Consider the following 26,264-nt stretch of genomic DNA (forward strand, 5'->3'; position numbering starts at 1 on the left):
CCTTGACTTACAACCGTTCCTTTAGTGACTATTCGAAGTCTCAAGAGCACTGAAAAAAGTGACTCGGGACTGTTTTTCCACACTTACAACAATTGCAGCCTCCCCATGGTCACGTGATCAAAATTCAGGCACCTGGCAAGTAGCGTGTATTATATTTAAGATAGTTGCACTGTCTTGGGTCATAGGAGGGTCACCATTTGCAACCTTCCCAGCTGGCTTTCATGCAGAGTCAATAGGGGAAGCCAGCATTGCTTAACGACCACATGTTTCGCTTAACACCTGGAGGGATTAGCTTAACAACTGTGGCAAAAAGGTCACAAAAGGGTCATAAAACCTCACTCAACAACTAATTTGCTAAGCAATGGAAATTTTAGGCTGAATTGTGGTCACATATGTCCAGGACTACTTGTAATGTCTTTTAAGAGCGAAAATGAAAATCTTGAACCTAAATCCACAGCTGGAATACCGCGTCCAGTTTTGGTCCCCACATTACAAAAAAGATGTTGGCATTTTGGAAAAAGGGCATAGAAGAGCAACGAAGATGATTAAAGGCCTGGAGACAAAAACTTATGAGGAATGGTGGCAGGATTTGGCTCTAGATAAAAGAAGAACTGGGGAGTAACATGATAGCACCATTTTCCATAGAGCTGTCTCGAGTGTCCAGGTTGGGAGGAGCTCCAGTCTCGGCTCTCACAGGCTGAGCTTGAGATTCAGGCACGCCTCTCACCATCACATGGTCCTCCGGGCGCGCCCCAGTTTTTTGCTCAGCCTCGTGGCAGTCAGGCTGGTTTTCCTTTTGCTCCTGGTCGTTCTAGCACCTCGTGTTTTCTTTTTTTTTTTTTGATCAACTTGGACTCTCAGACAGCGCAGGAAACTGAGGTTTGAGCTCCCTAGGGAGCCTTTTTCTTCTAAGGGGAATTGTTTCACTATCCTTTTAAGGGAGAATCCAGCGCCGAGCGCTGCCCCCCTCCGATTGCTGCCTTTTCGCCCGTGCGAAGCTGCATCGTTTCTTTCCTGCCTGGTTTTGTTCTTTGGCCGTTTCCCCCGAACGCCTCTAACCCAGGGAGATGCTTCCCTGCCTCTCCCAGGTACTTCTTTGTGGCCTCCGGGCCTTTTTAACTTCTCCTGGGTGATAGCCGCCGCTGGGGATTGCCTCGTCATTGCGCCCTCCATTTTGGGCTCCCTGTGGCGTCAGCCATCTTGGGAGTGGCAGGAGTCGCCGCCATCTTGTGTGTGGCCGCATGGCGGCGCCATTTTTCAGAGGCCTATAACAGGGTTTTTCTTAAGGTTTTATAGGCAGACTCCGGACTGCCTATATCCTTGCCTGTTTGTGCTTAGTTTCTATCAGGCTAACCAGGGTTAGTTGGCTCTGTAGCCCTTCCCCAGCAGGCGAGTTAGCAGCTCTGCCATCCCCTTCCCGGTCCGTCCGGCAGGGGTAGCTGCCTGGCGTTCAACTTTTGGCTAATTGGCTTCTGGGCTAGGCCTGCTGTGCAACAGCCTCCTATTTTAAATACAAAAAATTTTTTGATCAAAAGGGGGTGCGAAACGTGCTCTAGGATCCCCGGCCTCTACGTAGGCCGCATCCAAACGTGCAACTGTCCGAGGACCCATGATGGCACTTTACTTTAAAATTTTTGGTTGGTAGCCCCAGGGACGCCTGCCACTGCTCGAGGCCTACCTGCAGGCCGCATTGTGTTTGATTCCTGGGCAGATCCTTGGAATGTCCAAATCCCTGCTGGTACCTTGCAATCCTGCCTTGGTACTCCTCTAGATATAGGAGTCTACTGGCTACACAGTCTCTCCCCAGCACGGGAGGTAGCAGCTCCGCCATCCCCTTCCCGGTCCGCCCGGCAGGGGCGGTTTTTGGCGTCCATCTTTGGCAATGGCTTCTGGGCTAGGCCCTACTTCTCAACAACGTGCAAAGCACCTCTGTTGCCCTTGACCTAGGGGTGCGAAACGCAGTACTGGGTTTCCGGCCCCTGCTTAGGCTGTGTCCAGCCTTGTTAATCACCTCCGTTAATCAAGAACTTTTCCTCCTTTCTCCTCTCCAGATGGCAGACGACAATGCATCTCGTGGCACTTCCCTGAAGGCCAAAGCTGAGTCTCACCACCTGCGCAAACAAGCACAGGAAACATCCAAAGCCTCTCAAAGGGATGCCCTTAGGCGACACAGGGCCCTTGAAAAGGAGATTGACAGACGCTCTAAGGAGTCAAGCTCTGTGCCTCTGGACCCTTCCAATCCCACTCCCTCTACCTCCACCCATCCTCCCTCCTCCCCTGCTTCTGCCTCTTCATCGCAGCCTGGACAGGCCCCTGAGGCCACCTTCCCCCCCTGCTGCAGGTCTGCGCCCGGAGGAGCCTCACCCACCCCCACGGTGGAAATCCCGAAAATCTCAAACGAGCGATGGAGCTGGCCATCCGGCACGGATAGCACAACAGTTTCAGCAGCTGACCGGTCTGGCCCCTAGGCCTGAGGCCCCCGAGGCTCGAGGATCAGCAACCGCATGGTCAGGTAGCTCTCCACGGGACTTGACCCTGCCCTTGGAGATGGAGGAGATGGAAGCCCAGGAACTCGGGGACTCTACCCTCTTTGGGGACGAGGAGGATCTAGGGTTGGGGTCTGTCGTAGACAGTGAACTCCTCTTGGGAGCAAGCCCCCAGAAGGGGACATGTCGGAGGACGAGGGCCTCTCTCCAGGCCAGCCCGCTTTCTGGGGCTGTTTAAACCACATCTATTTAGGTCCCTCCTGTTCAAGGCCAGGAATACCTCGGGCCTGAACCCTCCCCCCACCCAACCCAGCGGCATCGGGGGTTCCTCCCGACTCCATTTTCTCCCAGCCTGTGGTGGAAACCGAAGTGATTCCTGTCCCACCCATATTCTCTGACATGGTCTCAAGGCAGCTAGCCTCCTCGGGGCCTCCTCCCCTCCCAACGCCCAGGACAAGCGGTTTTCAATCTTGAACCGCAGTTCTCTACCTTGCTCGATCCCCCTGTGGACGAGCCCGTAGTAGGTCTGGCCTCCCGCTCAACTCCCAGCGAGTCCCTCGAAGCTCTCCAGCCCGAGGACAAACAGAGCTGAACTGGCCCTGCGCCGCGCTCATCTCTCTGATGCCTGGGCGGTCAGGGCCTCCACGGCCGCGTCTTTTTCACCAGAACCTCCATCAAGTGGCTCCAGCAGCTCAAGCAGCACGTCCCGCAGCTAATCTCAGAGCGCACCAGGATATTGCCAAGATCCTGGCCGCAGCCGAGTTCTCTGCAGACGCCACCTTCCAGGCTGCAAAATTCTCCACCAGGGCCATCTCGTCCCCAGGTCACTGCCCGTCGCCTTCTCTGGCTCCGCCACTGGCAGGCGGACGTAAAAACAAGGCTAAGCTAGCATCAGCCCCCATCTCTGGGGGAAGCTATTTGGACCGGTTCTCGACCCATTCCTGGCGAGACCCGCAACAAGCGCAAATATCTCCCTTCTCTTGCTAGGAGGTCTGATTTCAGAGGTTCCTCTCCCTCTTCTCGCCAAGGTTCTTCCCGCTCTTCCTCCTTCCCCAGGTACTACCAATCATCTCCCTACAGGCCTCCCGACCGATCGAACCAGACAGGTCCGGAGGCACCTGCGTCCAGGAAGCCCTCCCGGGATCCGGGAGAGGTTCGTTCCGTCGTCCCCGATAATGCAGTCACCCCCAGGTGGCTGCCCCCACCCAAAAAAAAAAAAAAAAAAAAAGAAAGAAAGAAAGAAACAAGTATAAAGACGAGGAGAAGGAGAGCAAGAAAGCCAATCCTCTTCAGGCTTCTCGCCTAGTCTGGCTCCACTCTGACACTTAACTCCTGCAAAATCTCTTTCTCTTCAGCCTTGCCCAAACTGTTGGGGAAGCCTAATCCTCATATCTGCCTTACCTCTCCATACCAAGACTCCGGTGACCATACGGCTCCCGGACGCAGGTTCATAGTCTGGAGCACCCTTGTCCTCCTCACCTTGCCCCAGGGCATCTGGCCGGCAACACATTTATCCCCACCCCATGTTAGCTGGGGTTCCTTCTCTGGGCCCCGCCCACAGCCTCATAATCCAGATACACGGACCCCTTGCCCTGGTCCTCACTACTACCCTTAGTTCCCTCTGGGCGGTCCTCGGTCAGTTGGCTCTTGAGCAGGGCCGACCGCCTCGCTCTGGGCGGAACCAAACTTGGTCCCCACTAGCACAGGTCACAGTTTGGGAACTCCTTCACGTCTCCCCTCCATCATTCTGACCTGGAGTTCTCTCAGGAGGGTTCCCAACAGGGTCTATCCCATAACACCCTAGGGCGTCCCATTGCCACCCTCGCAACGGTGACCCTCCGGTTATTGAGGGCGCCTCCCCTCACTCTGGCTAGGTCTTTTCAGGGGAACTTCCATCCTCGCCTCTGCCCGGGCTCCTCGTGCACGGGTCCCTAACAAGGTTTTGGCCGCTCTACCTAGTCTCCTTGCCCCACGGTCTCAGTAAGCATCTGTGGCATCCCGGCAGGGCTACCTTTAGACAGCCCCGTCTCCTTCATCAGGCCCTCTCGTTGAGGCATTCCAACCTCCGAGGGGTTCTCCTGTTGGGCGTGCCTCCAGCGGGTCATCAGGGTTCCAGGAGAGGTCCCATTCCAGACGGGAGCCCGCCCGCAGGACTAGCCAAGCTTTGGTATGTCCCAACCTGGACACTCGAGACAGCTCTATGGAAAGGGGCGTTGGTTCTTACCTGATACGCTTCTTTTCGTAGAGCTGTTGAGAGTGTCCAGCCCCACCCGTAGGCCGTCTGGTGGGAAACCCTGCTGTTCGACCGAGCAAACTAATATTTTTTCCTGAGTAAGATGAGAACAGGACCTTCCTTCTCGTCTTCGCAAAACTGGGGCGCGCCCGGAGGACCATGTGATGGTGAGAGGCGTGCCTGAATCTCAAGCTCAGCCTGTGAGAGCCGAGACTGGAGCTCCTCCCAACCTGGACACTCTCAACAGCTCTCTACGAAAGAAGCGTATCAGGTAAGAACCAACGCCCTTCCAGTATTTATTTATTTATTGAATTTCTATTGCTGCCTATTCGCCCATAGCGACTTGAGGCGGCTTACAGAATGTAAAACCATATTTAAAATTTACAAAAAAACCAGTAAAAACTAACAAAAAGAATCAAATAAATTAAAGTACAATAGAACAAAATCTAGGGAGGAAAATAAAAATAAAAAATCACCTCCCAACTCCCACCCCACACCCCGATGACAGCAAATCACACGAGCCATTTGATGGGCTCCATCCCGCTCGGGGTTCTGCTGGCAGAACCAGGTCTTCAGTGCCTTCCAGCGGTGTATTAGAGAGGGGCCCATTCTAATCTCTGCACGAATGATGTTCCGGAGGGAGCCACCATGGAGAAGGCCCTTCTTCTGCGTCCCATTTGACTGCCCCCCCGCCCCCCAAAAAAACAATGGATGGAAACTAATCAAGGAGAGAAGCAACCTGGAATTAAGGAGAAACTTTCTCACAGTGAGAACAACTAACCAGTGTTAACTGCCATTAGAAGTTGTGGATGCTTTGTCACTGGAAGCTTTGAAGAAGAGACTGGACAGTCACTTGTCTGGAATAGTATAGAGCAGGGGTGTCAAACTCGCGTCGTCACGGTGTCATGTGACGAATCGAGACTCCCCCCCTTAGCTAAGCCGGGTGGGGGTGGGGCCAGCACGTGACGCATCCAGCCCACGGGCTGCGAGTTTGACACCCCTGGTAGAGAGTCTTTTGCTTGATCAGGAGGTTGGACTAGAAGACCTCGAAGGTCCCTTCCGGCTCTATTCTGATTGATTGATTGAAGTGATGGTCCCAGGTGGGTTTTACAGGGTTGTGTAAGGTGACCATGTCCTAGCTTTGTAGATTGTTACGGTGGGAAAGAAAGAGCGAACCCAGATCATGAGAATCACATCCTGGCATCTGGCAGGGAAGCGATAGTTGAATATTTATCCATTGTCTCTGTTTCCGGAGCTCCACTAGGACCTGGTTAATTGGTTGTTTATTTTATAATAGCGAGTTCCATTGAGAAGTAGGACATTATCAGCCCATGTATTATGTAGGAGAGATGTTCATGGTGAGTTTTGGACAAGCAAAAGATAATTCCTCCTGCTGTTTCCTCTCTGGGCTACAGAAAGCATTTCCCATACAGGATGATGGTGATATCCACTCAGTTGAGTCTGATTCTTGGCGATTATATATAAAAGAGAGAGGGAGGGAGGGAGAGAGAGAGAGTGTTGTGTGTGTAGTATATGTGTGTGTGTGTGTGTGTATTCTATATCTATTATTGTTGAATCAATCTAGCGACCTACCCACCTACCTACCTACCTCTGTATCTAATCTACACACACACATGCACACACCACACCCATACACCCGTAGGCTGTATATTTTCCAATATATCCCAAACAGGAACCATTGTATCCTTTTTAGAGTATCTGTTTTAGTCTTAGTTATTGGGATTGGGTGATTCTGATTTGAATATCTGATTTGAAGCCCATTTGATTACAGGTGGTCCTTGGCTTACAATAGTTCATTTAGTGACCCATTCCAAGTTACAAGAAAGTTGAAAAAAATGACTTATGACCGTTTACCACCCTTAACAACAATTGCAGCATCCACATGGTCAAAATTCAGAGGCTTGGCAACTGACTCATATTTATGATGGTTGCAGTGTCCTGGGGTCTTTTGCAACCTTCTGAGAAGCAAAGTCAATGGGGAAGCCAAACTCACTTAACAACCCCCCCCCCCACCAACTGCAGTGATTCACTTGTCTCGCTTAGCAACAGAAATTTTGGTCTCCGTTGTGGTCATAAGTCAAGGACTACCTGTATTTCTCTGAATCAACTCTTTGGCTCAGGACATCAAATTACAAGCCTCCAAAATGTGTGGAGGAGTTTTAAGTGTCTGATATCTATGCAATGCTGAACATTGCATTGGTGCTCCAAATACTACTCCACACCCTCATTCGATTTTTAGCCAAAAGCTGAAAAGGGAATTTTTCCAGAAAAATTTGAAACTGTTGACAAATGGACAAATCTGATTTTGGCTGACCAGCACATTCTTGTGACTAACATCACTGCCAAGGCTGCGGTTTTCAGAAAGAGCTCTTTCTTCAGTTCTACCTGGAGAAATTGGGAGACTGAACTCAAGACCTTTAGCAACACAATGAACAAATTATTTTCCTTTATTACGCAAGGCTGCACTGGGATCTTGAGGGAGCAGTTGGGAACAGACTGGGATATGTAGAAGGCAGGATAGGAGGATTAGGTGAGAAACATGTTAGAAAGTAATATGTATAAAAGGTGTTAACGAGGGATGCACAATAGTTCAAGCTTGGATCTAACAATCCTCTTAGCTGTATTCATCTATAGCAGAAATTCCCATCTCATGGGTTTCATTCAGTACAGCAGATTCTTACACACAATAGCTCTTCTGGATTAGGCCATCTTCCCAAGGATTCTGTGATGTACAGCGTCCATTCCAGTGCATTCTGAAAACGCAGCAATATGCTCAACAGGTTAATAGTCATCTTCCTCACTGCTTCCTAGAAGTTGACATTCAAAGCATGTTCCTTGTGACTCTAGAATTAGTAAATAGCCATTGAGGTTGGTAGCAATGGGTCACCCAAGCATCCATGAACTTGCCCATTCTTCTTTCAAGACCAAGAGAATGATACATTCACAATCATTTTGGAAATAAATTCCATAACGTATTGCATAACGTAAAAACAAGTTCATCCTTGAGGTGAGATCTCTCCCTGTTTCCAAGGGCCATCTCCCACCACTGATGGTGAGAATCAGCTCCTGACTTGCAGTGCCTGCAATAGTAATTAGGGAATTGAGATTTAAGGAGAGAAGAATTTCAGACTGAAGCACTGTAGACAGATGAGTCCATCCTTGGAGTTGACCCAAAGGTGGCAAGAGGCAACTGGACTTCATTTTTTATACAATCGGAATTGAGGAACTGAAGAAGTTTTTGGATGAGAAGGAAACGTCTTCAAGGAAAACCAAAGAATGTCCAGTCGTCTCTTAGAAAAGCACCTTTGGGTGACTGAGAATCTCGATAGATACCCTTGCGGTTAAATTGACTGAATTGATTTCCCATCTCTAATCCTGATTTTAAATATGTCAGTTTGCTCCAAGTCACAAAAGACTTCAATTTCTGCTTTTCTCATGAAATTCGATTTGTGTAATACCTAAACCTGTTTTGCAAATAGTCTGTTATTTTTCATGAACAGCTGGCATCTGATTGATCAGATTGAATACATAATGCTTCTCTTGGCTTAATGCAGCCTTGAAGTGTCACAGGAGCCCAGTATTGTGTCTAAGAAGACCCGCTCTTCTTCAAGAACGTCTTGCTCTTTTTAATACTTTTGTTGTTTTGTCTATTTTTATGATTTTTTTGAAGTTACAGCTGCTTTGAACATTATTAATAAGATTGAGGCTGGATTTTTAAAAATTAAAAGCCATATGACCAGCTTTGACAGTATGTTACAAAAATGTGGACTTTACACGGTCTAGGTTTTGGTTAAGCAGGACAATTTTAATACTTTTGTTTGGTAAGCAGGACAATTTTCACATTGCTTAGTGATAGTAATTCTGGCATTGCTGGTTGTAGTCATTAAACAAGGATTGCGTATGTTGATAAAAGAGGACCTCATTTGACTTTTGGCTTACTGTCTGCTTCCACATTGACTTCGTTTATGGGCAGCCAGCAAAGAATATAGGAAATCACCAACAGGTTGCATAAATGCTGCAATAGGTCCATCATAAGTACCACTTATTCAGTGCCATTGTAACTTTGGACTGTTGGTGAAGAAATGGTTGTAACCTGAGGAGTACCCGTACATGAAGCAGGATGTTGGCTTCTTTGTTGGCACTATGGTGCCCTGTCCTCTGAATATGTTCATCTTCAGTCCCCGCAATCCTTGAGTCATGATACCCATTGTCTGTTGTGTACAGAATTTTTAGAGATTTTTTCCAATGCATCTGGCAACAGGATTAGAAGTGCTTCATTTAACCCTTCTCCGTTTAGAATCCTGAGACTCGAAACCTTGAAAGTGTGTTAACCCATTGGGGCACATGCCACTTTTCTTTCTTTAGTTGATCACGTTGTTCCCGAGCCTGGCACCAGTTTGATTTCTGCATTTGATCAGTGGCGAGAATGGGCTGACAGCAAGTCCTGCTGTGATTATTCTTTGCATGTGGACATCATAGAGTGGCACAAAGGAGTTCAAGAGGAGATGGAAGCCCTGGTTAAGGACCACGGTAAGTCTCGAAAATTTTTGAGTACCTGCACAAAAGTCATACTCTAGGCTAGTGAACTCTGTCCTAGTTGTTAGGCAACAATGTACTTTTCCAGTTTCTCTTGATAGGAGAATTTCCCCTTGCTCAAATTGGGATGAATCAACATAGAGAGATTATAAAGTCGGGAGAATCTTTTGAACAGAATGGCCCTGATCTAGTTTATTTTTGTTCCAATGTTTAGCCAGCAGCTGTGACTGGCATCTTCAGAGGGCGGAGTCGGTTGCTTTGTGGGGCTGCCTCTCGGCAGCTCACAGGCTGAGAGTTTGTGTTATTAACTGGTATACCACAAAGTGGCTTGCTTGGCGTCTGAAGATGTCAGTCACAACTGCTGGTGAAATGTCAGAACAAAAGAAAACTAGACCACAGCCATTGAACCCCAAAATTCATCATTGCCTCACTGATGCCAGCTTTGAAAGCCTACAAAACAAAGCAATAAGTGAAATTATACCGGCTTAGAGTTAATGATAATAGTTAATGCTATACAAAGCTGTGGTGGCTCAGTGGTTAGAATGCAGTATTGCAGGCTAATTCACTGCTCACTGCCAGGAGTTCAATTCTGACCAGCTCAAGGTTGGCTGAGCCTTCCATCCTTCTGAGGTTGGTAAAATGAGGACCTGGATTGTTGGGGGCAATATGTAAACCACTTAGAGAGGGCTGTAAAGCATATGAAGCAGAATATAAGTCTAAGTGCTATTGCTTACTTGCAACAAACCATTACAGGATGGAATTTATAAAAACTCCAAATAATTTGTTTCACTCTCCCCTTCTTTTTTCCCCACATATCCTCCTGACCCATTCTATGCCTTCTGAAAACATTAGTTTTCCAGTTGAGAAGGTAAACCTTGAGTTTTGTTCAAGCATGTGTGTTATCTTCCTCTTGCATTTAAGCTTGAGGTCCTCTTAAAACTGTTGATCTCTTCCTTTTGAACATGGATTAAGGTTTTGGTTGCATGCGGACACGTGGCTAATTTATCCTGCGGTCAGGAGTTTGATGTGGCAGCAACCGTTGGACACCGTAGAATGTAGCTGCGGCAGTTGAGTGTCATCCAAAAAGAATGGCTTTGCACTTTCTGCAGACGAAGTCTTGCTTCATGATTCGCACTGGTTGGGGTGATTCCAGGAGATTTTGATGTGCTTTGGTTAGGAAACATAGGCAGAGAACATATCAGCTCCCTCAGTTGATAACAGGTTTGTGAGGTGATGTCTACCTGTGAAAAATAATACAATGGTTGTTTCCTTTCCACCTCTCTAGTGTTCTGCACTGGTGCATATTAGAGATATTATGGGATGGGATCTGCCCAGGCCATAGCAACTGACTGGTGTTCTCCACACTTGTTGGAGGTCAGTTTGTACAATTCTATATCCAGTGGAAGTTGCATTTGAAAATGACTGTTGGATACCAGGTCTAGGCTAGCGATACAGTCCCATCATTGTTCTTCTTATGTGTAGATTTCTCTGTAAATGGACTGGTGATTCACTTTCACTCTCTCTTTTTAACAGGAGTCAATTCCTTCTTGGTGTATATGGCTTTCAAGGACCATTTTCAGCTAACAGATTCTCAGGTAAGACTGCTGAGCAGGTTCTGAACACTGACTGCACTTCCACCTTAATCCTAGGCTGGTCCTGTTCGTATTCCACAGTATAACTAGCTCTGGGAGAGCTGGACAAACAAGAAAATCCTATTGCCAAATTAAAAAGTAGGCAAAATGGGTTGGCTGCTTCTTGAACAAACTTGTGTCAAGGAATTTGGCAGCTCCCTGCAGCTGGGTTGGAAGCAAATGCTTCTTGAGGAGCAAGTACAACGTTTGTGATTTGTGCTAGTAGGTGGAGCTTTTTTTTTTTTTTTTAAAAGGAAACCTTCTCAACCACATTCCTTTTCTTTTTCAATGGGTGTGTTTTCAGTGGGAGGATAAGTTGAACTCTGGCAGGGAAAACAAAACACACCTGTCCTTGTTCCTATCAGTCAGAATTTAATGCATGCAAACACATTTGGACAAAGTTCTGGAAGTGATTTCTCCATTAAGGTTCAAAAATGACTGAATTTCTTTCTTTTTTTCTTCTTTTTTCCTGTTTCTCTCTTTATGAAGACAACTTCAATTTCTCTTTTTTTCTCTTTTCCTCTCCTCCTAGAGTCATTGGGAATCAAGCGGAAATTTAATAATAAATATTTAGACAAACGGTCTTCTAAATATTTTCTCTTTAGGCTCACTGGCTCACTCTTTTATTCTAGATCAGCCTTCTCAACCCAGCCTCTTCCAGTTATGGATGGAAATGTATCTCCCCAAGTTGTGTTGGAATTGTAGGAATTGCGGTCTATTGTTTGAGTGGATCTAAATTTCTATGCAAATGGACTTGAACTGCTGGAGGGCAGCAAAAGAACAACATTGCTTATGTATTAAATTTTTGACTCTTCATTAACCAGAGTTTTCCAGATTCTTTTGCTTGTAGGCATGCGTATGAAACAAGATGACCTTCGAATCATTTTAGCAAGGTTGATTTATGCTTTTAATTTAATTAGCTACTAGCTTAGAGCCTTTATTGCAGAGCTGATTGTATCAGGACTATAGGTTCAGATCCTCCCTTGCCTTTGGTACTTGATGTCCAACCTTGGGAGAACATTTTCCTTCCAGTGTAACCTACTACATTCTTATATAACAATATTTTAAAGTGGAATAATATCTTGCCAGTCTGCGGAAGAACAGTAGTATAATTAAAAATATCCATACTGTGCCCTGCCCTTTTAGAGTTTTGATATTGCTCAAAACTGATTTAGCCAGGATAAGATTGTTGAATGGGCTTGTAAAGATCCGGTATAGAGTCTTCAGTGTTAGTGCTGAAGAAGATTGCCAAAATATAAATCACGAGGAAAGTGATTTATGCAGACAACAACAAATTTAAGTAGCATTTTGTGGTTGATAAAATTGGGAAAACAAATAATATAGAACTAGACAGCATCTCGTTTATTTTAGTCATAAGGAATTTTTGCCCAAAGTCTGAAAATCCCTGGACATTGTCCATATAAACATAGAATTTCAGTGACCTTTAAAAAGACTTTGAACTTTGAGAGTAGGAATCTGAGCTCTTAAAGTAACATGGAATAGATTGGGAAAGTAGCTCAGGAAAATGCATGTTTTCCCTTTTTTCAACAGATTTATGAGGTCCTGAGTGTAATCCGTGACATTGGTGCAATAGCTCAAGTCCATGCTGAGAATGGTGACATCATAGCAGAGGTAATTCTTCTTTGCAGTCCTGTTGGTAGCGTTCCCAGAAGCACATGGGATTCAAAATTTGGCCATACAGTTCGCGAAGGATGTTTAAATAAAAAAGGTGCATTAGAAGGAGAAAATTACCCCAAATGTATTTCATCAGAGAAAACTGCTTGCAGAAATGGATCTGTTGTGAGAATTACACTAAAAAACCCAAATAGTAGGAGAAATGTCTACGCTATTAATATTCGCGTGCCTGCTTGATTTTTTGTAACCTTCAAATGGGCAAAACAGGAAATTGTAGGGAAACAACTTTTGAATCAGCGTGCCTCAAATGAGCTAAGTTACAAAATGCTTCTTGAAATCCAAGATCTATGACTCACGTGCAACTGAAATCTGGCAAAGATCTATGGCTGCTTCAGTGCTGCCACACTGCCACGTTGCCGTGGTCAGCGGCAGTCACGTGACTGTCATTTCCAGAGCTCCCTGCCAGCTTCCTACAAGGAAAGTCAGTGGGAAAGCCGGCAGGAAGCCAGAAGCCCCTCCCCTCCTGCCTGTCTGTGGTCATTCTGGTTCTGTCTTTAGGTAAGGAAATCTCTCTGAAACAATGACCCAGCGGTTGCCGGTTGTCTCGTGTGCAGTTAAAAGTAAACTGACTTTCAACGAATATTACAGTGAATTGTAAACTTAGTGAGAAATGGCAGAGAACACAGCTAGACGAACGAGAAATAAGTAATATCGAACATGAGAGAGCACATAGGGCTAATGCAAGAATGCAAACATAGGATGCTTGCAGTTTTTAATCCCAGTAAGGAGATCCCAACTGGAGAACATCTTGGTTAGGTTAAAAGAGGGTTGGTTTCTTAATACAGCAGTTGTAGTCTGTCATCTAGGGTTGAGCATGTTGTATATGAACCCTGCCTGGAAATTGGCCAGGTTGATAGAAGACCTTCTGCTAGAGCGGAGCTAGAGCACTTAATTTAGAATTCTTGGAAAATCTGACTTCTGCTAGTAAAGTAAGTTTGATCTGTGCCCTTTTTCCTATCCCTTAGGAGCAGCAAAGGATCTTGGAACTGGGGATCACTGGCCCTGAAGGGCACGTTTTGAGCAGGCCTGAAGAAGTGAGTGCATCATAAAATGTTTAGCTTGTTCCTTGGTTTTGATTGCATTTTGGAGAGCCAGCAACAGTGATGAAGCACTGCATCCTAAATTCAAGTATTTGTATTCTGTATTTAGTGGTCTTTGGATCAGTGGTGCAGTGGCCTACAGGTGGAGCTCTCACCTCACAATCCAGAGGCAGAGTTCGATCCGAGGTACAGGCAGATATTTCTCTCTCTGCTGAATACAACTCTGCATTGGTGAGAGGAAGGGCATCCGGCCAGTAAACACTGAGCTCCATTCAGTTGCCCAGACTCCACCCTGCAAGGGATTATGGGGTCCTTAAAAGGAGATGATTTAGTGGTCTCTAGATAGAAAACTCACTATTATATGCACAATGTTTGTGGGTAAAACTCTTGCATCTTTGAGGTTTTTAATAGTGCTGAGCAAGTAAATTTTTTCCTACAAGTTATCACTGAATGTGTTAAAAGAAAATGAACATTAGAAACCCTTTCACAATAGAACTCTTTCAAAAATAAATGAATAAAGTATTCTTTCACTTATTTAATGCTAGGTACACTTTTTCACTGTATAAGCCTTGCCCTCTAGGCACTTCCACCATCCATATTTTCTCATTAAACTCCAAGGAAATGTGGTTCTTCTGGCCCTCAAGAAGTTCTTGGACGGGTTTCCTTCCCTTGGAAAAATGCATAAAAGTAATCCACCCAGTTTCTCTGGTGACAGATGGAGAATTTCAGAAGGTTGTTTTAGGTCCAAGAAAAGGAGGAGGAGAAGAAAGGCTCTGACAGATTGTTGAATACCTCCTTCTAAGTGTAGATGTTTCTAGTTTTGATTCTCTGTATCTCCAAAAAAGGTTGGAAAAGAATTTAGTGTGAAATCTGGAAAAGTTGCTGCTGCTGGGCCTTGTCAATAGTAGCAACTAAGGACATATAAACCCAACTAAGGACATATAAACTTGTGTTCCAGAGGAAGAACATTCCACATCTGGAACAGAATGTCTTGTCCCTATTGAGTACCGACCTAGATAGGCTAAGAAGCCGTTGACCTGGTAAGCTCCATGTGGGTGTTGTTTTGAAAGAGCTCCTAAAGTGTCCAGTGACAAACCCAGATTGACAAACCCAGATTCTTCTGCCAGGAGATGGAAGCACCCCAGAAGGTTGAATCTGAGTGGGAGAAAAGCCATATAAGCAGCCTTTTTGCTTTTAGTGACCATTCAAAAGTTACAACGGCACTGAAAAAAGTAGCGTGGGATCGTTTTTCACATGACTATTGCAGCATCCCCAGGGTCACATGATCAAAATTCAGATGCTTGGCAACTGACTCAATTTGTGGTCATAGAATGGGGCAAAACTGACCGAACAACTGTCTTGCTTCGCAACGCAAATCTAGGGCTCAATTGTCGTAAGTCAAAGACTACCTGTACTGGAAAAAACAGATCAAAAATTTGAGTTGGAGGCCAGGGAAGGAAGGAGAGCAGATAGCTTTGCTGAGATGGAGGAAAATAGGACTCCTCATCTTCCTTATTTCCCCCAGAAGTTAAGAATTACAGAACAGCAGAGTTGGAAGGGACCTTTGGAGGTCTTCTAGTCCAGTCCCCTGTCCAGTCCACACAAAATGGCTGTCTAGTTTCTTCTTAAAAACCTTCAGTGATGGAGCAAGCACAACTTCTGAAGGCAAGTTGTTCTGCTGAGTGAGTGATCTAACTGTCAGGATTTTTTTCCTTCCTTAGGTTGGATCTCTCTTTAACAAGCTTCTTATTTACCTTGTCAGTTTTGGGGGAGTGAGTTGGGAAGGGCTGAATTTAAAACAAAAAAAATCATTGCAGACTTCATAGGGGTTTTTGTTTTTTTGCATTGCTCCTAAATCGACTATGCATCTTAACTATGCATCGCTGAAATTAAGGCTGTGGTGAACAGGTTCTCAGATGAATTCAGTTCAATTCAGAATAGAATTGAAAGGGACCAGGAAGGGACTTTAGTCTAACCCACCCGCTCCCGGAACGAAGGTGAAACTTCATAACCGTGACAACAGTTAACCAGTGGATTAGGACTCCCTGGATGATTGATTCTGAGCCCATTTCATCTCTTCATTCCAAGCAATATCATCAGGTTGTGTAGAGCATAAAATTGGAAGAGGGAATCCTGTAGCAACCTCTTTAAATTCCAAGATTTGGGAGAACAAATGTCTTGGTACCAGGGAGTTAAATTCTTTTCTTTTTCTTTTTGGCAATACTAGAATTGTGACTAAGTTCACCCGGGCTGGGACTGCCACAAAAACATTTTATAGCCAGGTTTTCCCACTCCCATGGAAAAGACAGCAAGCAGCATTTAATGTGCCCTTTACCCCGTGGGACTTGGGTTCTTTCCGCAAGTGGCAATTAGCCACCAGGCCGCAGAAGGTTTATGATTTAAAAATAATGAAGCGAAAGTCAAGAAGAAGATCCCAAAGTTATGCCCCAGTGAGGTGGACAAGCAGACCAGAAGAAAAATTTAAGAGTGGAAAATTCAGAACAGAGGAATTTAATAATAGTAAACAACAACAATAACAACAACAATAATAATAATAATAGCTGGCTTTGGAACATCCTGCCATTGGATGGGCCAGAAAATGATTTGGAAAAGGATTTAGAGAAATGCACAAATATATGTAGTCCTCAACTTAACGACTACAATTGAGCCCAAAATTTCTGCTGCTAAGTGAGACTTTACTTAAGCAAATTTTTCCCCATTTTACACCTTAGTCGCCTCGGGCATTATATGAATCACTGCAATTGTTAAGTTAGTAACATGGTTGTTAAGTGAATCTGGCTTCCCCATTGACTTTGCTTGACAGAAGGACTCAAAAAATAATGACCTCGGGACATGGCAACCTTCACAAATAGCACCTGAATTTCGGTCACATGACCATAGGGAAACTGCAATGGTCATAAGTGTGAAAAATGAAAAATAAGTTACCTTTTCCAGTGCCGTTTTAACTTCAAACAGTCACTAGGAACTACTGTAAGTCAAGGACTACGTGTAACTCAAAATCTAAGGGATGTCAGGGTTCAGCAATTACCCTCATCTAAATCATGAGTCTCAAGCCAAACTTCCAAAACATGTTGGCACTACCTGGGCGTAGCCAACTCTGAGGCACATAATTCATTGTCACCCTTGACCCTGGTTTTCACCTACCCCTTGGCTCTATCATAACTCATATTCTCCAATGGGACACATCCATCGCCAAGAGTCATCAATCATACTCTCCAGGTAGAATTTTGCACAGCAGAAACTTCAGTCACCTAGCTACTATCTTTGAAAACATTTATGGAATGCAGTTTCGGTTTTGCAAGCTACCGCACTGCTCCCCCCTCCCTTTCTGTTGGCAACTCTAAAAAGACCATAGAAATATTTTGAGTTGACAAGGGTCTGGTTTAGACAAAACTCAGCAGTCCTTTTTCATGCGGCTGTTCACATGATTGCCAACGTCCGATGATGGATATGGCAGAAGGAGGAAGAGGAAGAAGGAGGAGGAGGAAGTCCAAATTAGTAGCCATGTGCATGAGGTTGCCAGACCTGCTAGTTTTTGAATGCCATTATCTTTATGATTTTCTGGTAGCCTCTCATCCAAGGACTAATCCCATCCTACTTTGCTTAGCAGCAAAAATTAGGGTGGTGACCTGGAACCTTTTGTGGAAGTTTGGCTGGCTAAAAAGAATGGCTCAATTGTGCCGGTTTTAGACTGTATTTATTTTAGAAATGCAGAAGGCTGCTCGGTTCTACAGTGTAGAATTTGTATGGAGTTGTAGCACTGAGACAAGATTCATTCCAGCAAACGGGCCTCAACCCTTTGGCCCAGATCAAACACAGCATCCGTTCTTACCAGTTCAATATGCAATATCTTGTTCAATCCCACCACTGACTGAGAATTGGCATGACTGCACTCTCTGTCCATTCATTTGATTCCAGTTTTGCAAACAAAGGCTGTGAAAGTTGGGGAACACTCAGAGATATTACTGAGAGGGATCTCTGCTTTAACGGACCATTGTTAATCTGTCAGAGTATATGCACGAACCGGAATAGAGTTTGGTAACAAGGTCAGCCAATGAATAGGCATAGCAACTAAGTCAGCCAATGAGGACAGTTTGGAAACTGAAACTAGATATAGCCTAGGCTGGAAACTGAAACTAGAAGTAGCCTAGGCATGGCTCCATATTAATCTCTGCAACTCTGCAGCTATGTTGCACTCTGAGTCTGTCTGTTGAAAATGAAAGTGAACGGGCGTATTAGGTACCAACGCCCTTTCTCTCCTCTGCTTGCTTGCTGAACTGAAGTGAAACTGATGTCTGTTTCTGTGCTGCTGAAATATATTTCTGTCTAAGTTTGCTCCATGTTGGAGAAATCTACAACTGGTTTGTAAAATCTACTTATAAAGATGCTAAATGTAGCACCAGCCACCTGTGTTTATTTTTCTGGCGCTGAATTAACGCTGCAAAACTCTGAACATAATCCACCACCAATCGCAGTCCTATCTGACCTTTTATTTTTATTTTGTTTTTAACTACTATTTATTTTAATGCTTTTGTTTGCAAGTCTTGTGATCGTCATAATGATGGATCGACCTCTGCTTCTTTGTCCTTCTCTCTTCCTGCCTAATAGGTGGAGGCTGAAGCTGTGAACAGGGCTATAACCATCGCCAACCAAACCAACTGCCCCTTATACATCACCAAAGTGATGAGTAAAAGTGCCGCCGAAGTGATTGCCTTGGCCAGGAAGAAGGGTGAGCTCTCTTAATAGAATATTGAATCCTGATAATGGGAAGCGTTAGTACGGGTAGTCCTCGACTTATGACCATGACCGAGTCCAAAATTTCCGTTGCTGAGTGAAACTTTCGTTGAGTGAGTTTGCCCCCATTTTACCGCCTTTCTTGCATATTTCACAGATTCTAAGTGAATCACTGCAGTTCTTTAATTAGTCAAACTGTTGTTATGGGACTCTGACTTCCTGATCGACTTCGTTTGTCAGAAGGCTGCAAAAAGGGGATCCTGTAGTCCTTCAACCATTGTCAATATGAGTCAATTGCCAGGCATCTGAATTTTGACCACATGACCGTGAGGATGCCACAGCAGTTGTAAGTCTGAAAACTGGTCATAAGTCACTTTCTTCAGGGCCGTTGTAACTTTGAACAGTCACTAAATGAACCGTTGTAAGTCAAGGACTACTTCTACCACTTTGTAATGCCTTGATAAGGCCACACTCGAAATACTGCATGCAGTTTTGGTCGCCACAGTATAAAAAAACGATGTTGAGACTCTTAGAAAGAGTGTAGAGAAGAGCAACCAAGAGGATTAGGGGACTGGAGGATAAAACATATAAAGGAACGGCTGCTGGAATTGGGTCTGTCTAGTTTGATGAAAAGAAGGACTAGGAGTTGCATGATAACAGCATTCCAGTATCTGAGGGGCTGCCTCAAAGAAGAGGGAGTCAAGCTGTCCTCCAAAGCACCAGAAGGCAGGACAAGAAGCCATGGGTGGAAACTAATCAATCTAGAGAAGCAATTTAGAACGAAGGAGAAATTTCCTGACAGAACAATTAATAAATGGAACAATTTGCTTCCAGAAGTTGTGAATGCTCCAACACTGGAAGTTGTGGGCTTCTTCCCACTAGAAGAAGAGACTGGACATCCCTTTGTCTGGAATGGTGCAGGGGGTTGAATTAGGACCTCCAAGGTCCCTTCCAACTCTGTTGATCTGTTTTGTTAGTCTGTTAAGCCTGATGAGGAAAAAACAACAACTAATTTTTCCACTCTTTGTTTCATTGCAAGCGTCATAAATCTCCCAGGTGATGGGATGCTTAGCTGGATTTTTTAAAACTCCCAGAGCGGTTGAATTTTGTGCAAGGACCTGGTTATACATTCCAAGTAGCTTGTTAGGTTGTTGGCTGTTTAAAATCCGTTTCCTCTCTGTAACTCCACCAGCTGGCTCAGTAGCTTTGCTAAGGCTAGTTTGCAAATAGGAAAGTGACCTCATCTTTTTAGTCCCCCGCTTGCTAACACTGCCATTCTGTTATATTCCTTTCACGGTCTCCACCCCGCCCTGCTAAGCAGGATTCCCTCCATTGGCTTCTTCCGTCTTTTATTTACACAAAGCATAAACTTGCTTTTCCATATGTCCGTGCAGCTAGCCAGACAAACAGGATTTCGATTGCTGTGTACCAACTCCTCCCTGCAAATCCGGAACTGGATTAAAGAGGGTACTTCCAGATGTTTGGAACCCATATTGGGGCTGTTTGGGAGTCCCAAACATTTTGAGTGACTAGTTAAGGTGCTCTATTTATATCTTCAGCTGGACAACTGAACTGGACAGAGCTTCATAATCTGAGCAAAGGCACTAGATCAGAGGTTGCCAAATTTGTCAATTTTTAAGATTCGTGGTCAACTCCCAGAATTCTGGCTAGGGAATTCTGAGAGTTGAAGTCCACAAGTCTTAAAGTTTAAAGTCTGGTGGTGGTTCTTTGCTCTTCTCAAATCTGCTTTTCGAATGCTGAAAAATGACCTGTATTCCTGGCAGTTGGGAATATACCCCTTGTGGGTGTCGTAACTCCTGTGGCATTCCTCATTGTGATACAAGCAACCCCCTTTTTCTTATGAAGACCGTCTTCAGCACTTTGAGATAGAGCTTCTGAATTAGGACAATCAAGTGCCCACTTGTAGTATTGCAGGTTTGATTGTTGCCTGTTTGTTACTCCTAATACAGGCGTCAACCAGAGCAGGAGTGCCCCGGGGTGGGTCCCATTACTGTCCCTAACCTCCCTCCCTCCTTCCCCCATCAAAAGAATATAGCAGCATTTCACAGTGTTACCGTATTGGAATTGTGGCTTGATATGGTGGCAAACAAACAAACCTTATTGTCTCCAATGTATGGTGGACTAGGAGCTGGGTTTTCTCATCCCTTCAAAACTATTGGTAATACAGTCTTCGTCATGTTTGTGCTTCACGCTTTGAAAATAAGAGTTTAAAAATAAGCCCAAGGTGCGAAACAGTCTCAGAACATATTCTACCCTTCTTGGAATTTTCAGTTAAATGGCATTGAAGAACACTTGTGCCCTCTTTGTCTTGTCTTGTTTAAGCTTTATTATTTTTATAATAAAGCTTTGATAGATGTAGTTGTCTTAAAATGAAAAATTTTTCTTCTTCTCCCCCGCCCCCTTCCTTCCCTCCCTTTATGCAAGAAAGTATTTGAAGAAGACATGATGCAGTTTAAATAAAGCCAGATAAGCAGTTTGTCCCTGGAGGTTTTACAGCGCTTATAAACACTTATCTGTCAGCTTAATGTGTCTTTCTGCGGGATGCAGTCACTGAATTATGGCACGCTGTGGCCTTCCTTTCTTTTATTTATCCTTGGTTATTCTGTTGCATGAATTAAAGAAGCTGGCAAGTGAGTTAAATTAAATGAAGGGAAGAGGGTTAAGAATCAAATGATAACAATGAGAGTTATCTGTGATTCCTTGCAAAAAAGATTTCCCATTGAATCCAAACTGGGCCACAGTTGATACTCAAATTGTGTTGGGAATACCTGCCTGAAATGGTTCAGAGTTGGGCGGCATACAAGATTAAATAAGAATAAAACCAATAGTAACAGGAGCCTTGGGTGCAATCCCAGAACAATGGAGCATCGTTTGAACACTATTGGCATTGACAAATTCACCATCGGTCAATTGGAAAAGGCAGCTTTACTCGGAACAGTTTACATCCTGAGATGATGCCTCTTAACACCTTCAAACATCCACATCTGCCTATCCCAGGTCTTTGGGGACGACTTGAGAGATAGATAAAAATCCAGTCTAAACACCTGGCTGACTTTTGTGACCAACCATAATACTACTATCTTTGGGGAAAAGTAGCCTTCAATGACTCTTGCCCTCAAAAGCATCTGCCATTTATTTTCACTGAGCTTTGCAATATGAAAACAGTGGTCACAGTCAAGATTACTTAGCCAGTGATAAATCCGGAGTTTCATGATAACTAAATTCTGCAGATTTACTACATGTAAGCCATGCCCAGGCTCTGACCTGTCTGGGTCACCAAACAGTCCCCCTTGACTGATCCGTTACCATGTCTGTTCCAATTCATGAATTCTTATACATTGACAGTGTTGAACTCAATTTCACTGAGGGCTGTATCAGGGTTGTGTTTGATCTTGTGGGGGGGAGGAGGGAGGCTGGGGTGGGCGTGGCCACCTCAACGTCACTCCTGTTGGGAGGCTGAGCGCTCTGCCAGAGAAAACAGGCTCCCGAGCTCCGTTTTCGGCCACGAGGGCCTCCTGCAGCCTTCTGCCAGTGTGCGGCCCTCCCGAGCTCCGTTTTCACTGGCAGAGGGTTGCAGGAGGCAATGGAGCTCTGGAGCCCATTTTCACTGGTAGAAGCACCGCAAGTCGTTTTTTTGTGATTTCCAGGGCAGCCCCATGGGCCAGTTCTAAGCACCCCATGGACCAGATCCAGCCCCCAGGCCTTGAGTTTGACACCCCTGACTTAGTGGCTTCACTACCCCCCCCCTTTTTTTTTTAAATAGAAGACTGGTAGCCTTCCTACTGTGAATGAATTACGCATTTTCCCACAGATCTTTTGTTCATGTCTTCACCGACACTAGAACAATGCCAAAAGCTTCCATTTTTTTCCCTTTCCCTTTCTTTTTCTTAGTGTTCTTAACCAGAGTCCCACCAAGGGCTACAAGAGACAATACTGTTTTTGAATCTGTTTTTGTATCTGTAATAAGGCACCTTCCAATACTTAGTTGTTTGCCTGTATTATTTATGCATCACTTCCTTCATACCGATTCCTGGTGGATAGCAAATCTCACATCCATTTAGATAATGGCCCCACCCTATAACCAGGCTCTGCTCTGCTCTCTGGTTCTTCTTTCATAGTAGGCCAAGAGTGAAGGTGCTTAGGACCCTGGCAATAATTGTCCTGTTCATCCTGTCTTGATTAACAGGCACTGTGGTGTACGGTGAGCCCATTGCAGCAAGCTTGGGCACCGACGGATCTCATTACTGGAGTAAAAACTGGGCCAAAGCAGCTGCTTTTGTCACTGCTCCACCACTGAGTCCTGACCCAACTACTCCGGACTTCCTCAATTCTCTGCTCTCCTGGTGAGTTGAGTTGGAGGGGGTGACGCTCTTTATGTGAGTTGACTCTGATCTCAAAAGACAGAAAAGGTGTGCCACAGCAAGAGAAAGGAATCCTGTGTTCTGTGCAGATTGGCTTGGGTTTGGCCCCAAGTTGACTGTGGCTGTTGTGTTAAAAGCCTGCCTTCACGCCTTCCCTTCCTCTTCGATTTATTCATCCCCTCTGCATTTGTTTGGGATGTTTAAGACTGTAGGCTGAGAATGTGCCTCACTTTCTAGCAAGGAAAGTCTTACTATGCAGATTCATCCTCTTGGCACCACTGTGATTAAACCTGGGAAGCTTTTCAAACTGTAGAGGCTCAGAATTCCAGTCCTTCCTCCCAAGCTTAGATTTAAAACCAGGCTTTAAATCTTTATTACCAGCTTTAAATTAAAGCTGGTAATAAAGAGGTGATTAATAGAGATGAATAATTCATCGTCCTGCCCGCAAAGTTTCGTTTCATGCAGTGAGCCTTGATTAAATGCAGTTTGTTTGCTTTTGCTGTCATTCTGTCGTTGATGAATAGAGCAACTCTTGTCTTCTGTTTCCAGTGGAGATCTCCAGGTTACTGGCAGTGGCCACTGTACTTTCAATACTGCCCAGAAAGCTGTTGGGAAAGACAATTTCACTTTGATCCCGCAAGGAACAAATGGAACTGAGGAACGGATGTCCATCATCTGGGATAAAGCCGTGGTGGGTTGTTTTGGCTTGGGTTGGGATTAAGTCTACCAGTGCTAAACACATCAACCATCTGTAACCAAGTCCCTTGCAGTCACAGCTTGGCAGAAACTTTCCAATGCCAGTTTAGTTGATGAACATTGATACAGATGACGTGCATCCATTGGCATCAAGGGAGTAAACTTGGACATTCAGATCAGGATCCAAACATTTAGGGATTCTCCCTTGCTTCGATAGGACAGTGTCATTTGAGATCGTATTATGATTAGCATTCATTTACCTCTGTAGCTGTAGTGTTATGTGGGAAGAGCCGCAGCCTAGATAGTCATCATGCACAGGGGTCTCCAACCTTGGCAACTTTAAGACTTGTGGTCATCCACGCCCGACTGTTCTGAGAGAGGGGGGAGATTTCAAGTCGCCTGCAGAAAGGAATTCATTTTGTTGAGCTACGCCTGGCTGAGGAACTCTGGGAGTTGAAGTCCACAAGTCTTAAAGTTGCCAAGGTTGGAGAGCCCTGATCATGCATACGGAAACTCAGCCCATTGAAAGAAAAGGGAAGCGTTTCAGAAGAGATTCTTCCTAGATTTCTGGAAAGCAGAATTAAGTCCAGTCTTTCCCTGCAGAATAGACTCTGTTTGCTTAGAGCAAATTTGTAGCTGGGCAATAGAGCTCAAATGCAAATAGAGCCAAAGAATCAGGCGTAGCTCAACAAAATGAATTCCTTTCTGTAGGCGACTTGAAATCTTCCCCCTCTCTCAGAACAGTCGGGCGTGGATGACCACAAGCTGTTTCTTTAATGACCCCATTTGATTTTCCCGTAGTACTGTCGTTGTTTTTCCACTCTGACCGTTCTTTCCTCTGATTTAGGTTACTGGCAAAATGGACGAGAACCAATTTGTTGCTGTCACCAGCACCACAGCAGCCAAGATCTTCAACCTGTACCCACGGAAGGGGCGCATTGCAGTGGGATCTGATGCTGATCTGGTGATCTGGGATCCTGACAGCGTCAAGACGATCTCAGCCAAGACGCATAACATTGTAAGTTTGCAGATTAAAAACTAGGGCGGTATACTGATGAAAATGCTGGACTGCAGTGGGAAAACCTAGGGGCTGGCACGCCATAAATCACAGAACAGCCTTGATGCTATAGGGCAAGGGTGTCAAACTCAGTTTCCTTGAGGGCCGCCAGGGTTGTGTTTGACCTCAGGGAGGCTGGGTGGGCGTGGCTTGGTGAGCGCGGCCAGCTCGACATCACTCACGTTGGGGGCACCTATGGTGGCCCAGGTGGGGCTGGTGGGGGGGAGAATACATTCTCTCCAGCGGACCAGAAAGAGCGCATCTTCCAGAGGACACTTGCCGTCTGCTTGGGCAGGACTTTCCTTCCTTCCTTTTCTCCCTCCCTCCCTCCTTCCTTCCTTCCTTCCTTCCTTCCTTCCTTCCTTCCTTTTCTCCCTCCCTCCCTCCCTCCCTTTTCTTTTTCCTTCTTCCTTCTCCTTCCTTCTTCTTTCCCCTCTTTCCTTTTTCCTTTCTTGCTCTCTTCCCCCCTTCCCTTCTTTTTCTTCATCTTTCCCTTTCTTTCCTGTCCCTTCTTGGATGCTCAAATGCAAAACGGGAAACGTTTCTCCTTTTCTTTTGCTAGGCCTTAGCCCATGGCCTTCCCGAGCTCCATTTTCACTGGCAGAGGCACTGTGGGCCGGTCCTTCACTGTTTCCAGGGTGGCCCCGAGGGCCAGATCTAAGCACTCCGTGGGCCGATGTGGCCCGCGGGCCTTGAGTTTGACACCCATGCTACAGGGTATGGAAGTTAAACTTGGAGTAGACTTCTGCATCATTGCATCTCATGGATCATATGTGTCTGTCGCCTGGAGATGGTTGCATAATTGTTGCATTTATATTTCTGCAAATGTTAACATTGTTGATAGGGGCACTCAAACAACAAAGCACCAACAGGAAGTCAGATCAACCAATCAGCATGCAGGATGCATATCGCTGCATAATGTGGTTCAGATTTGAGAGTTGTGTGCTTCGGTCTCTGCAAACATTTGCAAACTATGTTTACCTATCAACACCTTTGCAGGTATGCGTTGATGCCTTTGCCCAGTTGCAGACAAGTCTAAATCAAAACTTTACTTCTATCAATCCAACCTCCCTTGATATTGGTTGCGGTGAAAGTGCTTTGAAATACACACTATCTCCTCCTACACTGCTGGTCCAATCAAGATCACAATCTAAACTTTGGCTTATCTTGACAGATAATGAAAACCTTGCCAGCCCAAGCTTGGCAAATACCTTTTGTAAGATCTGTTAACCGGTGGGGGGAAAAGGCTAAAGGAAAAAAAAAGAAAAGAAACATTGACAGATTAATCTATTTGAAGTTGTTTTGGGTTATTAAAAAGAAGAAAAGAACTCATCAATTCATGGAGGATTGAAAATGCGGATGCTTTTTTCCCCCCCTGCATTTGGCAATCCCTATTATGTGAATGCAGAAAGAACTCTTCTTGAATAATCTGCAGGATTGCACCAGTGAAATTCAATAGGCTTAGAACTGTATCAGTGCGTTTGAATTTACATACACCCCCTTTTAGATATGTACATTCACCTTTATTAAATCCGAAGGTGTTTTTGGAAACAATTGCATTGTATTTATCGATTTAACAGAATACTAATCAGATTGAAAATAACTTTTGAGGTTCAGTTTAGTGATTCCATTGTCTATTTCAACCCCTGGTAGAAAAGGAGCAGGGCGTTCCCCGAAGATCTGCAATAGAAGCGGAGAAACGGTCCAAGAAGAAACGCTGTAATTGACCTTT

At 45.0% G+C, this 26,264-nt stretch overlaps 1 protein-coding gene across 4 annotated transcripts in view; it reads left to right on the forward strand.

The window, feature by feature from the left end:
- DPYSL2 (dihydropyrimidinase like 2) overlaps positions 1-26,264 on the forward strand; it is a 95,550-nt gene that overhangs the window by 56,961 nt on the left and 12,325 nt on the right. For 3 of the 4 annotated variants that reach the window (XM_026714883.2, XM_026714884.2, XM_087938881.1), the window contains exons 4-11: positions 9,106-9,270; positions 10,810-10,871; positions 12,459-12,539; positions 13,568-13,636; positions 18,272-18,392; positions 22,605-22,761; positions 23,329-23,470; positions 24,323-24,493. In XM_026714883.2, coding sequence (XP_026570668.1) covers positions 9,106-9,270; positions 10,810-10,871; positions 12,459-12,539; positions 13,568-13,636; positions 18,272-18,392; positions 22,605-22,761; positions 23,329-23,470; positions 24,323-24,493 — 968 coding nt within the window. Of the gene's footprint in view, positions 1-9,105; positions 9,271-10,809; positions 10,872-12,458; positions 12,540-13,567; positions 13,637-18,271; positions 18,393-22,604; positions 22,762-23,328; positions 23,471-24,322; positions 24,494-25,531; positions 25,778-26,264 lie in introns of those variants that run through there. The other variant, XM_087938880.1, reaches the window with a different exon arrangement.

This window comes from Pseudonaja textilis, chromosome 9 (genome assembly GCF_049901715.1).
Source record: "Pseudonaja textilis isolate UNSWEBS1 chromosome 9, rPseTex1.2, whole genome shotgun sequence".
Classification (NCBI taxonomy): domain Eukaryota; kingdom Metazoa; phylum Chordata; class Lepidosauria; order Squamata; family Elapidae; genus Pseudonaja; species Pseudonaja textilis.